General features: G+C 44.0%; 1 protein-coding gene across 4 annotated transcripts in view; it reads left to right on the top strand.

Moving 5' to 3' along the window:
- The window catches only part of SH3PXD2A (SH3 and PX domains 2A), a 266,897-nt gene that overhangs the window by 177,170 nt on the left and 72,805 nt on the right, over positions 1-16,922 (top strand). For 2 of the 4 annotated variants that reach the window (XM_065843086.2, XM_065843083.2), the window contains exons 7-8: positions 4,882-4,929; positions 14,050-14,181. In XM_065843086.2, the coding sequence (XP_065699158.1) occupies positions 4,882-4,929; positions 14,050-14,181 (180 nt within the window). Of the gene's footprint in view, positions 1-4,881; positions 4,930-10,134; positions 10,153-14,049; positions 14,182-16,922 lie in introns of those variants that run through there. The other 2 variants (XM_071812119.1, XM_065843084.2) reach the window with 2 other exon arrangements.

Below are 16,922 nucleotides of genomic sequence, written 5' to 3'. Positions count from 1 at the left end.
AGGAGGGGAGAAGTGAAAGTACAATACCAACAAACAGCTCTGCAGGACCCAGAGGAGGGATTAAATAGACTGAGCCTGGCCCATGGGGTTCCTTACCTGCTCTGGGCAGAAAGGTGTCCCGCCTTTGTGTCCAGGACAGCTACATGGTGCCTCAGTTACACCAACTCATTGGCAGGCTTCACATCCAAAATCTAGATTGAAATAAAGGCTTAACTTCTGCTTGCAATTCTGCCCTATGTCATGAACATTACACTGAAAAAGGCTCTAGGCCACCTTTAAGAAAAGGTCATTTCTAAGGAACAGCCTGGTCAGTCCACTTCTTGCTGACTTATCAGATACCTGTTGGGATGAGAACACCCCTATTCTTAATGCCTTTTATTTAAACTGTGATGAGTAGAAAAAGCACTTATTTTCCCCCACTCCAGTCTGAGGAATCACTGCCAGTTACTAGACCACCAGTGAAGTTCTCTGAAGTGGAGTGGAACACTGATCGTTGACTTCCCAGGAAGCCAGTATAGTTTGAGTTTAGTCTGAGATTGTACTGCTTAGTCTCTTTTTACTCTTCCAGTTAAGACAGGAAGGATGTATGTCTGCAAAATGAATCTGCAAAATGCTCAGCTGCACTCATCCCTGTGATCCTTGAATAACTTAGACAGTAGTACCTCCTCATGGAAAGGACTAATGGCCTACCGAATTGAGCATGGTTAGAAAGGGGCAGTCTCTTTCAGATGTTAGCATTTCTTCAGTGTGGCTAATTGTTCTTATAATCCTTTTCTCAGTATTTTAAGGCGCATCTTAAGAGCTGCAGGGAGATTTTGGTATTCCCAGGTGATGTTTAGGGTAGGGCTTCATGAAGACAAGAGAGTTTTATTAATTAAATAGACCTAGGACTGTTATCTCCTATGGAAGGCAACTTCCATAGAACAGATCATACCTGTAGCAAAGCAAGGTAGCCACATCTAGATCACTTGTTGGGACTTGTCTTTGGCCCATGCTAACTTCAACTACATGCAGAAAACGTTTGCAGCAAGGGCTACATGGCCAGAGCTACAACCATGCTGGGACTCATGACAAATATGATCCAGTTCCCCAGAATTACTGCATGAAAATTGTTGGGAAATATGTAGCTTAACAGGTTAGAGAGTTATATAGACACTAGTTTAAAAAAAAAGTTTATAATAAAGGTCCCTGATAGTGCCAGTGATATGCAACATGTGAATCTTCAAGGAGATGTTCCTGCTGGCCTTTACCGTAGTATTAAATAACGGATGCTAGACTCAATATTGAGCCGAACATTTTAAGGAATGTCACTGACAAAAAGAAACCTGCATCACTAGCTACTGCTCCAATGCCTGTGGAGGAGCAGTTCTTCTGCTCCTGCTGGACTGGGACCCAGCTGGATGTGCAGTGCTGATGTGAACGATGATCTTAAGGACTTTTTGCAGCCAAAATGATTCTATGATTCTAACCATGAATGTGGCATCTCCTGGATTTTGGTAGCATTGAGCTCATGCGTGCAACTCTAGACTTACTCTGCCTTCTGTAGGTTTTCCTTGAAGCTTGCTCTGCTCTAACTGCACACAAGACAAGTAATTTGCTGCTAAAATGAGGTAAGTGGGGCTGTATCACAAGTGTAAAGTGTTGGTCCCCAGCAGTCTGGTGCCTGTTCTCTGGCCAGTGGTGGGAAGAGCAGCAACTGAACCTGTGTCACAGGCAGCAGAAAAGCCTCTGATATCTAAAATCATCTGTTCCATAGGCTGCAGCAACCAGCTTATTCATATCTTTAAAGGCTGTGCCTTGCCAACTCCTTCCTTTCCTTCCCCACCTCAGAAGCCCAGCTGACCTATCTGGGGGTTGTCCACCTCAGAGGTGGCCACCCAGATGAGATTGGGTTCAGCAGCCACTTCCAGCAACATGCCTGCTCTGCTGCTATTTCTATGCAGCGCAGCTCTGACGGGCAGCTCCTCTGTGCTTTGCACGACCACCTCAGCCCTGTGGTTCAGCTGTAATTTATGGACCTGTGGTTTTTTTGAGCTTTTAAAAATAATTCTAATTGGAGGGGTTTGTTCTGGCTCCAGCTGAAGCCAGCAGCAAGGGCAGTGGGAGTTGGTGTTAGGAGCAGAATCGGGACGCTGTTGCCTTAGGAGTGACTTGCTTTGAACAGGCAACTTTAATTTCCCTTCCAAATACTGAGATTTTTCCCCCCACCTCCAAGTCATCTGAGACCAGCCGGCGCTCGGCTGTGCAATGATGGGGGAGAGGAGAGGCAGGAAGCGAGGGTTTGTTCGTTTACCGTTACCAATCCCTTTGGAAACCAGCTCCAAGCCCCATGCAGAATTCCAGTAAAACTCTGTCCTAAAGGGGAAACCCAGGACTGTTCAAAGCTTGTGTTTTGTTGTCTCAGGCACAGTGTGCTTCTGGGGCCTCTGACCTCCTCCCTGTACCCTGGCTCCCTCTGCGGCTCTTCGTTTGAGCTCTCTGTGAAGTGGAATCCATCACTAATGTCTGATATTTTTATTATTTGTAGGGGGAACTCTTAGAAGCTGGTAGCAATTAGAGCTTAAATGTCTTGGAATAAAAAAAAAAAATCCCCAAGAAGCAAGTTTAATGCTAAGCAGATGTGCAGGAGCAGCTGAAATATGCTAGCTGTCTTCTGCTGCAAATGCAACCCCATCCACATCAAGCTGCTGTCAGGCTGGGGCAGCTGGGAGGTGCTGCTGCTCTTAGGCAGCCTCTTGGGCTGGGGAGCCTACGTTGGGGACCTGTGGGATTGTTTACCAGTTAATACTTAGATCTCCCTTTTGTTCTGGCTTAGACCAATGGTTTTGCTAAGGATGAAAAATACTTTGCGTAAAAGGAAATTTTAAGAAATTGATAGTAGCTAACAGAATTGGTTTTAGGGTGAGTTTGGTTCCTTGAGATCTCACGTGGGGTGTTTGTAGATACAAGTACTGCAGATCTAGGTGTGAACTCCCTCTCTTCTTGGGTAAAGAGGTTCAGGGTTTCCCTACGCTTCTGTTAAGCACAGCTTATTCCTTCTATCTTTAATTGTTGGCTGTTTCAACCTTTTGCTGCCAGCTTGGATTGGAGCAAACTGTTTGGAATCTTTCTGGTTGCTCATGCAATACATCTTCTGCTTTATTTATCACAGCCATATTCAGGTTCTTCTGTCTGGAAAAAGATCTGACAGTTGACTGAAGTTCATAATCCTGTTCCTGAAGGCAGTGGAAGTCTATTCAAAAGCTAATAGACAAGTTGCTGACAACAGCTCCTTCACACCCTTTCCCGTGCATGTCCCGAGTCTATAATAGAAACATTCTGTATACTTCCCCCCATAAGCTGGAGCACAAGTTACTCTGCCAGATGATTTCCTGTTGTACTCTACCAATGCAGAGCCCTTTTCTTCTTTTCTTAAATGGCAACCCAAAGTGAATTATTGTAATTTACCCCAGTGTGTTTTGTACTGTTTTGTGACTGTGCAGTGCATGCATTTGCGAGTTAGATGATTGGAACACTTCAGGTTTTTCTCCAGACTGCCACTATTGAGAACTTACTGAAAAGTAAACAAAACACCAATCTGAATTCCAGTTTTGCTCTGACACAATGAAAATTGTGTGACTGATCTAAAGAAAGGATTCCAAAGCCTCATTGTTCCTTTAGTGCTGAGGAAACACAGCGATGTATTTGTTGGACCTCTGGTTTCCAGGTGGAAGGTTTGAAAGCTGTTTCTTATGCTTTGTATCATGCTAGCAATTTCTCAGTTACATACATACTAGGAATCTATTATTGACTTTTGGCTGCCTTGATGATATTCTGCTGGTCAAAAGACAACAATAAGTCAAATAGACAAAGCCACTGGTATAGCTTGTCCCTCTCTTCAGGTGACCAAAGGGTACCTCTTCTCTGCTGTTAAACTGGTGGGTCCAGAACTAGGTTCCACGTTGCAGATGAGTTTTTAAACTTGCATTTTGGAACTGTTTGTTAGAATTTAGGAAATTCTTAGCCTGGCATACAAACACTTCTTGTCTCGTCTCAAAGGCAATGTGAGAATAACAGCTGCCCTTCTTCTCCCTCATCCCACAGAAGGGGAATGTTTGCTGGTTCTTATTTTGAAATGCAGGCAAACCTGATGACTTTTAAAACACGCTTCCAGTGTATTAAAAAACAAACAAACAGAAACAAAACACTTAACATTTGAAAATTACTCCCAGAATCCAAAGCTAAGTATTTACACCTCATTTCATGAGGGGGGAGAGAAATCTTTTGACTTTGTTGGTAGCAACTCTACTGGCTTTGTCCTTAACCAGGTTTCTGCCTCATAATCATTGACTAAAAATTGGTGTTTCTGCTTGTCCTTTGAATGCACTGTTATTGGAGCTTTGTGCTCTTTTTTTGGTGGAGCATTATTTGTCTATTGCTATTTTCTTTAATGCTATCCCAGGGTAACAAAATGCTTGTAGAAACTTGCATGTGTTTGCTAAGCTCAATCTCTGCAAGTTGTGTGTTGGTCTTTTGGGGATCATTAACAGCTGCAGAGCTAAATACTTTTGCAGGTCTGAGGCTTAATGAGTCAAACTGTCTCTTGGTATGCATTCCCTGTTCTATTGGGAATAAGCTCAGACCATATCTTATTCCAAGATCTCAAAATTGGATCACTACTGATCAGTTTCATAAGTTCTGCAGGTCTCCTAAAACACAAAAATTAACTGGATAGTATTTATGACTTGACCATTCACTGAGTCCCCATCATGCCAACACCACTCTTAAGAAAAACTTTCTTTCAAAACTGTCTTGACTAACTTTCAAGCTTTCTGATATGACTGTTTTCTTGTTCTTCTAATTACTTTCTCTTTCATGGCTGCTACCTTCTTGGATTTCAAGTTTGGATGTCCAGTTTGTCTGAGACTCCAAAAAAGAGTGTCACTCCAGGTAAATTCTTGTGTCTTGGTGTTCTGCATGCCATTCAAGAGAGAAGCGTGTAGTTCTAACTGTGTGTGGTTTTGGAGTTGTCTTGAATGTGAATCTCTGTCAGTGGATATCCAGGACCTGTCATCTACTTGTGTATTGTTTGTTCGTGATTCATGATTTTTGATAACGAAGAGCTTTGCTTTTCTGACTGCTGCCTCACCTTGATGTTGCTTCTCGCAGTATATAGTAGTTTGCTGTGTTGTATCTTCCTTGCCCAAATCAAAGCCATAATTCAGAACAGCTTCCCCTCTTGCAGTGGATTGACCCTGGGCATAGCTAAGTACCTGCACAGCTGCTCTCTCACTGTCCCATGTGGGACAAAGGAGAGCACAAGAGGAGCAAAAGTGAGAAATCTTGTGGGTTGAGATGAGGGAAAAGAACATGGCTCTGTTCCTTGTTCTTCTGAAATGCTCTTGTTTTTCCATGTTTGTTTTAGGGGTTTTTTTGTGCATGTTTTTCTGCTTAACAGTAGGAAGGGGTTTATATGGAAAACATGGGACTCAGAAAGATGCAAAATTTTCATGGGAGCTTTGCAATATTTTCATGGGAGGTTCAGACTCCTTATCACCAGGAGTCAAGAATAAGGGAGCAGGGAAACAACTTCTAGGTGAGGCGTCAGGGTCTGGGGAGAAGCAATCCAATCCAAGGCAAAAACTAAGCTTTATAGTATAAGGAATCAGGACTTCTCTTGAGTAATCAGTGCATTTCTTCAAACATTTGTTATTTGACATGGAATACAAGAGAAGAGGTCTTTTCTTTCTTCAGACTTTGTGAAAATTGTCCTGAGCCTTAGACACAGTGTCTGTACAGGATGTTGGCCTGGTCACCCAGGTCAAGTCCACAGATAGGTCTTAAGGCAATGAAAGATGGAAACACATCCCTACTGCTTTCCATACCTGATTTGATAAATATTCAAGTTTGTGCCTTGTTCAAAGTATGTGAACAAAATCCTACCATCCTCATTGGATGAGTGCTTGTGGTTTTAGAAATGCTATCCTTGACAAAAGTTGAATGTATTCCTGGGAGGGTTCTGCCTAATCCTAGCAGAGGAGGTCTAACTTCATGGTGGTAGCTGGATATAAAAGTGCAGAAATATCTGAAGTAATCAGTCACAGGAGCTTGGTGGTTGGTAGGTCATCAGGTAGTTCAGACAGAACAAGACTGAGCAGCAGAGAAACGTGCCGAGGAGGAGACAAGAGATGCAGTGTCACTTGGAAGGAATGGCAAGAAGGCCTCGCATTACCTGGCTGAAGTGGAGGTTGGGTTTCACTGACTCTCTACATCTGTTGGGACTGTTTCATGTTGCTGTATGTAAAATGACAAATTGAATGCCAAGGCTTTCATCCTTCTTGAAGGGCAAGGAAGTGAAGTCTTTAATGGTTACAAATTTCTTTCCTTCTGTTAACTACTTTTAGCTAAATGCCTGTTGGCTTCAAAAATCTGTGCATGATGATAGGGCAGATGTAAGTGATTAATTGGATTGCATAGTGCCAGAGAAGGTGGATGTTGACATGCAATCCTGCTCACAAGTTTTCTGGAGCATCTGACAGGTTCTTAGCTCCACATGCTGTTCAAGTTCATGTGGCCTTTTACTTTATTTCTCATCCAAACTAATCCCTAGTTTCCAGCACAGCTACTCCTTCATTCCAGACCTGCTATGGGCTTTAGCATAACATGGCAGGCTGAGAGAGTGGACTTGAATTAGAATGTGATCTTCACCCATGTAGTACCTACCTGTGCCCTAGGCTGGGGGCTGGAGACTAGAACAGAAGATCCAGCTGAGGCCATGAACCTGCTTCACAAAGTGGAAACTCTAACCAAGGATTGCAATTTCCTACTTTGGAGAAAGATGGGTGTCATACAGCCAGATCCTGAAAGGTGCTGTGGTGGGGCACCCCAGCTGCTGTTAAATTCCTTGGCTAGGCTGCTTTATGCCATGTGGAGTAACGTGATTGCGTTGCGCTGAGGAGCAGGACCAGGGCAAATGCCAGAGTATACGGGTGACTTCAGCCTGGTGGAAGACCCCATCTAGCAGCTGTGTGAACGTCTCCAAGCAGTTTAGCAGATTTGTGTGCAAAATACTTAAATTTTCTTAACTGTTGCTACCTGTAACCTAGTTGGTTGGAATTGCTGTTCAGAGAGCCAACTTTCCAAGAAGGAGTGGAAAGAGGACTCAACTTTTTCTTTTTTTTATTACTTTTCCTTTCACCCTCCTGCTTCTAATTTTTCTTGGCTCTGTCTTAAAACCTTGCAGATCAAAAATAAAAAATAAAAATCCTGAGACTAACAAGCTCCATTTGGCAAAGGTCAGCCCTGAACTTCTCCATTTGTCAGGATTTTGTTGGAAATGCTGCTGAAGACTGTGTAGAAGGAAGAACTGAACTGGAGCGCTTGCTTGAGAGAGTGCCTGCCATTTACCATGGGCCAGGCTTGTTCCTGTTGTGCTCCCCATGGGGGATGTGTTTTGCTGCTGGTTTTAGCTGTGCATCAGACATGTACTCCAGTGCTGGAAGCCACAATCTACCTTAAAGCTGCCACTTGACTCTTGAAGGCTTATCCAGATCCTGGTTCTCAGAAATACTAGAAAATACTATGTGCCCTTTATGCTGGGGAATAAATGTAGAAATCGGGTTAATTTTCTGCTGCCATGATGGATGGTCATATTCCCTTCTTGGCAGCAATGCAAACTTGGGTTCCCTGTAGTGGTTTGTACCAGCAACCCATGGGGCCCAGGAGGGACTTAGTACAGGTCGTGGAGTTACCATCTATACCAGAATTCTGCATCTATAGCCAGGAAGTAAGAAGAAAGACTAGTGTTCTGGCTGCTTGTAAGGAAACTATTTCCCCATGTACTGAAAGGCTTGCAGAGGACATGAGTGCTGTGGAGCTGAAGGAGGTGCATGTATGGATGCTAACTTATGGAGAAACTTCTTGTATGTTGATCATGGCTGCTAACCTGGGGTGAGAGGGTTTGCATGCTGTCCTGGCCATCACTGTGTGGATGGTGCTCAACCTTGTCTTATTCTCAGGCATTCTTTGGGATTTGGACAAGGTTTTAGACAAACTTGTCTGGCTTTGAGTCTTCGGAATTATTTAATTATTTAAGTGGTCAAACCCTTCCCTCTCTGTTTTCAGTTGTGTCTCTGCCTGATAGCAGGGTGCCGCCTGCTTCCAAAACTTTCTGAAAATGCAGCAGAATTGCTTTGTCCTTAGCAAAAAAGCTACCTGGCTCAGCTCAGGAAAGAACCACAGAAATGATAGTGTATTAGTAACCCATTTGATAGACTTATCCAAATATGTATTTTCATCTATAATGAGGCAAAAGGATTTTCGCCAGTGCTGTTTTATTGCTAACACCTGGAAACTGAATTTGTACTGAATTCCTTTAGTTGTTTTGGGTGGTGCTGAACTTCTGTCTCTGTCCCTAAAGTTCTGTGTCTCAGGATTGCTACACCAAGAGCTGTTAATCTCGGAAGGGAAACACTGCTAGGACTGGGGGGGAATTCTTGACTGATGGAAGGGATGGAGGTGGATTCCCTTTCCTATTGTCACAAGCTGTGAGTGGCCTTTGACCTCTGGGACTAATCAGTGTGCAATTATAGCCTGAATTTTGGTAAGTGGAAAGGGAGCTGAAGAGTGACAAGCTGGTGTTCAGGAGTATCAAGGAGATGAGTCAAAGTCCTGATTATTTGTTCAGGGCATGTTAAGAACAGTAAACAAAGAACAAACAAACAAAAACCCCAAACAAAAAAACCCACCACTGAACAGAAGAGAGATCCTAGACTTAGAAACATGGTTTTGATCTGAATCCATGTTGTCCCCAAGGAGATTTGTAGGAGGCTTCATCAGTCTCATCCCACTGCTTGCTCTAGGACCTTACTCTGGTTATTTTAGGAACTGCGTTTAGGAGACCCCTGTGAGATCGCAAGCTCTTGTGTAATCTCATGTGCTTTGCCTGGAAAAGTCTGTTCTTTATCTTGTGTGCAATAAACACTTAACCCAGTTTTTAGGCAGACCTAAGCTCTCCATCTTAAAATACTTGGGGATAGCACACTAGTGGAAGGCTCTAAGAAAACATGCAGTTTAACATGTTTATTTATCATAGTGACATGGTACTTATGATAAGAAATAAGAGGCAGAGATTTTAGGGGAAGAAAATCCCTGCGTTTAGAGCTGAGCACATGACTGTTGTGAAGGACAGACTGATTTGAGGACTTTATGTAGGCTTGCTGCTATTATAGGTTTTTTTTCCTTTTTTCTTTTTTTTTTTTCTCCTTCCCCAAAAGGAGTTTTCCAGAGTTACATAAAGGCTTACCCTTGAAGAATTGGCTTTAACAAGAAACCACAGCTCAAGATGTAAGCTACTACAGTTACTCCTCCCTGTACACAGACGAGTGCAAAGCTCTGACTGTATCATATGGAAGGCCGTGACACTTGGGGGTGCTTTTGGCCAAACACCTTGTGTGCAGACCCTGCACGTGTCCTCAGCAGTTGTGCCCAGATCGGAAGAGCTGGACAACCTGCCAGTTGGTTGCTCAGCTGTGAATCATCCTTATGGTGTTCACTGACCGTTTCTGTGGTTTTGGCTTCTTCTGCAAAACTTCCACTGACCAGCTCAATACTAATTCATTTAGTCTGAATTTGTAAACACTTGATTGATAATCATAAAAGGGCAATATAAAAGCCTGTGTGCTGTATGGATTAAAAGAGCAGACATGTTTATAGCCTGATAACAACAGAATACTCTGGCAAAGATCAGGAGTCTCAGATTTCCCTATCCAGATGACTTTATTTTTGGAGTCCAGTTGGTGGTTTTAATTTTTTGGCTGTTGCAAAACCATCATAGGTCTTAGCTGTTGCAACACTGGAGGAGGAGGAGGAAGACGTTGCTCTGTGCTCTTATTTAGGAGCCTTTCACAGTAGTTGCTGGTCTCTGAGTAAAGCAGGAGGAATGATGCTCCCTCCTTGCTGCCTGATGAGGGGGACAGGGTGTAACTGTGTCACTTAATAGTGCCAGCTATGAGGGGCATGGACAAGCTCCGATGACATTTCTGCCCAGCCTCAGGAAGGGAATCGCTGAGGTGAGGAGCGGGAGGATTGTAAAGTGGAGCCCTATGGAGAGGAGGAGGGGTATCCTCAAGACTTTAACCAGGAAACGGACTCGAGGCAAAAATAAACAGAGAGGCAAGCAAACTCTTATTTCAACCAGCAATCTATCGTGTGCTCTGCTCTGGGGAGGGCTTGAAGTTGAAGCTAAACCGAAACACTAATTCTGCTTTTTTGGGGAAGAGTGGGGAGGAACTTTACCTGCTTACATCAGCCTTATCTGATCTTCTGCTCTCAGTTTGTCCTGCCTGGGCTGAAGAGGCTTTTTTAAAAGGGGGGCTGTAATGTCAGGGGACATTGCAGTGTGCATGTGTGCTTGCTGAGGAACTCGCGCCACCCCGCATCCCTCTCCTCTGGTGTGCTTCACGCTGAGCGGGCTGTTATGCTTCAATGTGATGCGGTGTCCTGTGTTACAAATTAAACATGAACTAATTGGCAGGGATGCGGAAGCGCCCATGGTGGTGGGTGCAATTGGTGCTGTGTTCTCTGCAGTGTTGCCTGATGTTCTTTTGAATCCCCTTTTGGGGGGAAAACCTGCAGTCTGATGTAACATGCCGGCAACGTTGTGGGCATCCTGAGTGTCGCTGAGGAGTAATTCATCTAAAGGTGCTTGTGGGGAATGGAAGGCAGAAAAGGGCTAAAGCTTGTTTGCTTGTTTGTTTTCCTTTGTGGCTTTGGTGTTTATTTTGTGTTGTTGTTTTCCCTACTGACTATGCCTGAAGGGAACACAGTAACAACCTAAACCAGGCTACCCACAAGATGTTTAAGGCTTCTGATTATTGGCAGGATCTGTTTTTCTGTTCTTTTCTCCCCTCTCCTTCCTTATTTCTTTCCTCCTTTACCATTACTGAAGTCTTTCCCAAAGTGCAGTTCTTAATCCTGGATTAGCATCACTCCAGGAGCCACAGGGATCCCACCTTCATCTTTTAGGTATGATCTGCTGTAGCTGCAAATGAACAAGTTTATTTGACCTTGCTTACTTCCTAGACAAAGGAATTTATCCCCCCCCCCCCCCCTTTTTTTTTTTGTCTTAATGGGAACCCTGTAACACTTATACAAGCTTCTGTTAGAACAGTCTCTTAATTGTGTGTGTTGCACCAGCCACTGTACTGACAAAGAAATATTCCTGCAGTGAATACCTTATCCAAGGCAGGACAGACTAAATGGCATCATCAAGTCCTGCTGGTTTCAAATATGTGTGTGCAGATAGAACCTATCTTGCTGGACTATTGTAAGCCCACATTATTTGGAGCTGGAGCTGGAGAGGTGGATTTGAAGTGCTGCTTCTCTGGGTTTGCTGGCAAGGGCGCTCCCCTGGCACACAGTCCCCGGCTTGGTGGCTGGTGGCAGGATGTCTGCCAGCCTGTGCCCCAGCCTGCTCCTCAAAATTTGATCCCAGCAGGGACATGTGCATCTCATGAGCACTGTTCCCACCACCGAGCCGATGCTGTGTTTTGATTTTTCCCTTACCCTGTTCCCAGGAAAACTGTCTAAAAGATTGGAGGAAAGATGATGATTGAGGTGTCTGTTTGGCAGCTAGGTGCCTGCATGTCCCTTGCTCCCTTTACCGCTGTTCAGTCCCTTATTTTGCCTTTCCACACACTGATTTCTCCATTAATACACATGCATAAACATATGGCCATGATGGCTTTTGTTTCTGGTTAGAGAACTGGTATTTATCTTAAGGCTTAAATGAAGACAGAGTTGTAGGTGTTACTTGCATAAATAGGTTGAAGGAAGATTGTGATGCTGCCCTGTTCTGGACTGGAGAAGAGACTGTGAAATGGTTAAAAGCATCTCGTCACACTCAGGATAACCCACTTAGCACTGATTTAAACCAGAACACACAAGTCAGGTTGATTAATCATGAACAGAAACATGATGCTTATTTGGAATGAACAGCTACAGTGAAAATCTTTAAGTTTCAGTGTTGTCAGTTCACAGTCTTCTCCCCCTATTCCTGCTACTGGCTGTGGTTCAACTATCCACAGAAAAGCTAAATCTCTTAAACACAAACTTCTAGAGGAGCTGACTCTTTTTTAAAGAAAATTAACCTGCGTAACCTGAGGAGAGTCAGAGGCATGCTTAGGGAGCAAGGAAGTCTTCTAATTTTCTGGATTTCTTAAGTGTGCTCCAAAGGGAGGCATTGTGATAGTGTTTCCTTTCAGGAAATGGTTGAATTAATTACTTTTTGCCTTAGGATTTTCATTTCACAGGATGCTGTTTTAATGGCCGATGTACTCTTTACCTCTCTCTTGGCAGGGATGCTAATTATTTGTCTGTAGAATCACTTTGCATCTTCATCCCAACTGCACATGAACATACTGCGTTTGGATATACAGCACTGAGCATCCTGTGCTTGGCTGTCAGTCCCCTGACTTGTCCGGTGGACGGTTTCAGACCGTGCTGCTTCCTTCCTGTCTCTTGTAGCCAATTTGTCATCAGAGATTCAGGAGACCTGGAGCCTGCTCCTGGCTCTGCCCCCATCCCATGAAATGGGACTTGCAGCAAGTCATACATCTGCTGCCATCTCTCCTTTCCATCTGTGTCTTAATCTAGAGAGACAGGAACTGCATCTTACTATGTAAAGTGTATAATAATGCTGCAGCCCAAACTGCTCTGCCCTAACACACATAACTGTAATTCAGGAAACCTGTAAAATAATTTTGCATTAAGGTATGTGTCTGGTGGCTCTCAGATAGAAATTGTAGGTGCTTTTTGCTCTGGTTTGACACTTTAAAGAGTGTATAAGTGAGGGCAAAATGAGAAGCTCTCATGTCTTAAAGATATCCATGCCTCAAGGTGGTTTCCAGGCAGAGCACAGTCAGTCTGTGCCTGGGTTTCGGGGTGCAGCAGCCCCAGCTGCACTGTTTATGTTGTCCCAGAGAACCGATATGTGTCTCGTACAGTGAGCGGCAGCATGAGGAGGTTCCCTCTCCACATCTGGCACCGCAGCATGCCTGCCTCATGGCTCCACCCCACAGTACACGATTTCAGTTTGGGGGTGAAAAAGTCAGAAATCAAAAAACCACAAGAAACTACTCCAAGAGTGTGGGGGAAGGGAGGAGAATGGTTATTTTTTTTGCCCTTTTTTCACCCCTGTTTATGCAAGAGCCTACAGTCATTCATGAATGGCACTGACAGCCAAAAGCCCTTGGTGCAAAGAGAAACCAAAAAGCTTGAGAGGTTGGCTCCAAGGGATCCGAAAAGGCACCGAGGGCCAATGGAGAGGGGGAAGCCGAAGCACTCTGTGCCCTGTCCCGCTCGGGCTGCTCTGCCGTGGGGAATGCGGAACTGTGGAGCTGGCGGGGGGCGGCCCTGTTTGAGCAAGGATCTGGAGCTATAACTTTTTTTCTTCTGTTTCAAGTAAACACTCTTCCCCGCCCTCCCCTCTCTCCCTCCACCCCACCTCCCTCTCTTTCAATCCTTCTCATGTGTTTCTATTTAAGGGCTGCAGTGCAGACGAATATGATTGGCATCTACAGCCCCCTCTTCACTCTCAGCTCGAGCCTTTAGAGTGGAGAAGGAGCTGAGCTGCCAAGGGGAGAGCTGTTTTTTCTTTGGGTTTACTGGGGGGATGGCTCAGCTGTGGATTTATGCTGCTTCTGCCCAGGATTTTTCTCTCTGAATGGGAGCAAGGATTGTGGAAACCATGTTGGGAAGAGGTTTATTTTCAGAATCCGTCATGAAACTTTGCAACTAAATCACTGTTTTTAGCTCCTTTTTGTATTTTTTTTTTTCCTCCCCTTTTTTCTTCTTCTTTTCTCCAATGTCCCTCTGTGCTGCTGGGTTGTGGGCCAGAGGAGGCTGTTTCTATATGGCCAGCCATTTGGGGATATGCTGCCAGCCAAGGTTGTTTGCTGATTCGTTTGGCTCTGGCAACAAGTTGGCCTGTCGTGAATCGGATGGACGGAGGTCGCTCTCGAGGAGCCATGGCTGGAAGCTGGCTTACAGCTTGCTTTTTCCCTTCCCCAGGTGCTGATGCTAGCTCTGAACCCATGATCCTGGAGCAATATGTGGTGGTGTCCAACTATGAGAAGCAGGAGAACTCTGAGATCAGCCTCCAGGCTGGAGAGGTCGTGGATGTCATAGAGAAAAACGAAAGCGGTAAGACATGTTTGCTGCTTTTTCCCTCTTCCAATGGTATGATTTTTGCATGTGTTCCTCTTCTTTCAGTTTCCTCATCGCTACTTGTAGCTGTACGTTCATTCCATCTGGTACAGTTACTATGTCTGGCTGAGGATGTTGAAGTTTCTTAATGTTGATTTGGGCTGAGGGCCAAATGTTGCCTTCTACTGTAAGAATGTTTCATGGGTTTTGTGCATTAATTAGCCAAAGTACACTAATGGAAAATGAAGGTGAAGGAGAAAAGGATCTGCAGCTAATGAAGCTGATGTGTAGTAGACTGATACAGTTGCTCTGCTGTCCCTTCAAGTCTCTGTCAGGATTTCCATTACTAACTGCCTTTTTGGAGGATTTATAGGATGAGTGTTTAAAAATTGCTTGGGATGAAACTTGGCTTGACAGCTTAGCTCGTGGCCCAGAGCTCAGTGGGGAAGGGAGAGAATGTGCGTAGATAAATACGTGGCCATGCACAGTTTCAAAACTTCTTGCAGAAGTGTTAATTGGAGTATTTGGAGGCAGGGAGGCAGAGCCTGTCATGTAAAAGCAAGATGAAATCTCTTTTTCTGCCATCCCTGGAATAACCAGCTTCCACTTGGAAAATTAGATTTTTGGCAAGTGTTTGTATAGCTATCTTTTTTTATACTTTAACTCTTGGATGTCTGGTAGCTTTGAGTTGGTCTGAACAAATACACGAGAGTGTGTACATGTGAGAGATTGGAGCGGGTTAGCAGCTGGTTTGAGTAACTGCCTGTCTTCAGCAGCTCACATCCTCCCTTTCAGCGTTCCATGTGTTTTAATCCAAAGCTGTTGTCCAGGACTGGTTTCCAGCCCACTCGTGACTTGTGTGTCTTCATCCAGAGGAGCTGCTGGCATTTGGAGCTGCTCAAGGGAAGGCTGATGTACTGGTGGCTCCACACGCAGAGCTCGTGGCTCTGGAGCGTGCTGGACGTGCCAGAGCTCAGGGAACCAGGACACCCTGATCTGGGACTCAAGTCCATCTTCCAGAGGTCTGAGTCAGGTTATCCACATTAATGACCATGCATTATATTTTTTTTGTCTTTCTTTTAATGGAGTGGTTATTTCTCTGCTGTATGAAAGCCTAATGCTGCTTTGGCTGAACGCAGTGCAGTCAGTTGCCCAGTGATTTGGTGTGGTGTCCAAATGGGTAGTGTGTGGAAATGCACTGGCTAGTCCAAATAGAAATGCCTGTCTCTTGAGTACTGACTGTATCACTTGCAAAGCTACCGGAGGCCAAAATGCTCATCTGACCGACTTTAAAACAATCGTTACAATTGAAGGGGAAGAAATGTCTTCTCAAAGTGAGCCTGGGCTAGTGGACAAGCATCTTCCTTTCCAAGCCTGAGGGCTCCTCGTTGTCAATAGTGGGTCAATAGTGTCAATAGCCTGGTTATTGTGGCAACTTATATTCATATCCATGATATCCCTGTCTTGGATAATGGCTTATGAAGCCAAGGGAATTAGGCTGTTAAATAATGCAAGAAGTGTCTGAATTCCAAATTACAGTTCCTTTGTGTTTTCTTTTAATGTGGCCTCTCTGCCTTGCACAGTTCACATCATATTGTATTGAACCACATGGTATGTGGAGATATAAATGGACAGTGTCAGGGTTTGAATTTAATTAGTGGGTCCAGAACTATGACTCGTCTAAGGAAACATCCTTGAACATGGTTTACAACCCTTAAGAGCATATTCTGATGCTTAGCAGCTAGATTTCTTAATGTCCCTGTAAACAAGGAAGGAAATCTGAAGCCCTAAACTCCTTGCTATGATCTTGTCCTTTTTATTTCTCTCTCTCTATATATATGTAATACTGATATAGTTATATATTTTTTAAAAAGTCACAGATTGATGATGAAGAGAGCATCATTTGCTTTGGATACTTGTCTAAACTCTGTTGGCAGGGAAATCATGTTCTAGTTGTTCCAAGAACAGGACTACAAACATACATTCTCACTTTCTCCTGGGTTAGGGATACCACAGGAATTATTTTAATACTCTGGCTTCTTGTCTCTTCAGCTAAAGCTGAACCTATAAATGGCATGTAATGAAACTAGAAAAATTTTCTTGGATGTCAGCTTTTTAAACTTGTAAGTTATTGTTTGAATTGGGTATCTGTATAGTGTAGGAAAACATGCCTAGAAGATGTGGCTATGACTTCTAAGAACATGGGGATACACTTTTTAAGAAAATTATTGGACTATGCACATGTGTGGTAATTCATCTGATTGTATGGTTATGTTGGTTATATATAGTGTTGTGAAACTTCAGCTGTGATTTTATAAATCAGGGTAGTTCTTCTGATCCAGGCAGGTGAAGGTGATGTGAGGTGTTACAGATGTCACCTGCAGCAGGAACAATTTCTTCAATGAAGGGAAGAAAATCTGGCTAGATAGCTTGTTAGCTATGTGGCTAAGAAGTCCCATCAGACTGGGCAGTGCCCACTGGATGTGCTGCTGGGCCAGTATCTCAAATTTCCTTATATATATGCATGCATATAGCATATCATATGTCTGGATTTGGGTTTTTTAACTGCACTATGGGGAAGCTAGGTGTGTGTGGATGTATATACTGGATAGTATGGATGACTGCTTGATTTCAAAAGCCTTGTCTGAATAGGGCTGCATGTTGATGCCTAGGGACACTTAAATGGTTCTTTTGTTTCCCTGGAGTGGGAGAAACCTTAACTCTGCTCTGTTGAATGA

This window comes from Patagioenas fasciata, chromosome 8 (assembly GCF_037038585.1).
Source record: "Patagioenas fasciata isolate bPatFas1 chromosome 8, bPatFas1.hap1, whole genome shotgun sequence".
Taxonomy (NCBI): Eukaryota; Metazoa; Chordata; class Aves; order Columbiformes; family Columbidae; genus Patagioenas; species Patagioenas fasciata.
The sequence above is the reverse complement of the archived record's forward strand: the minus strand, read 5'-3'. Positions and strand labels throughout refer to the sequence as shown.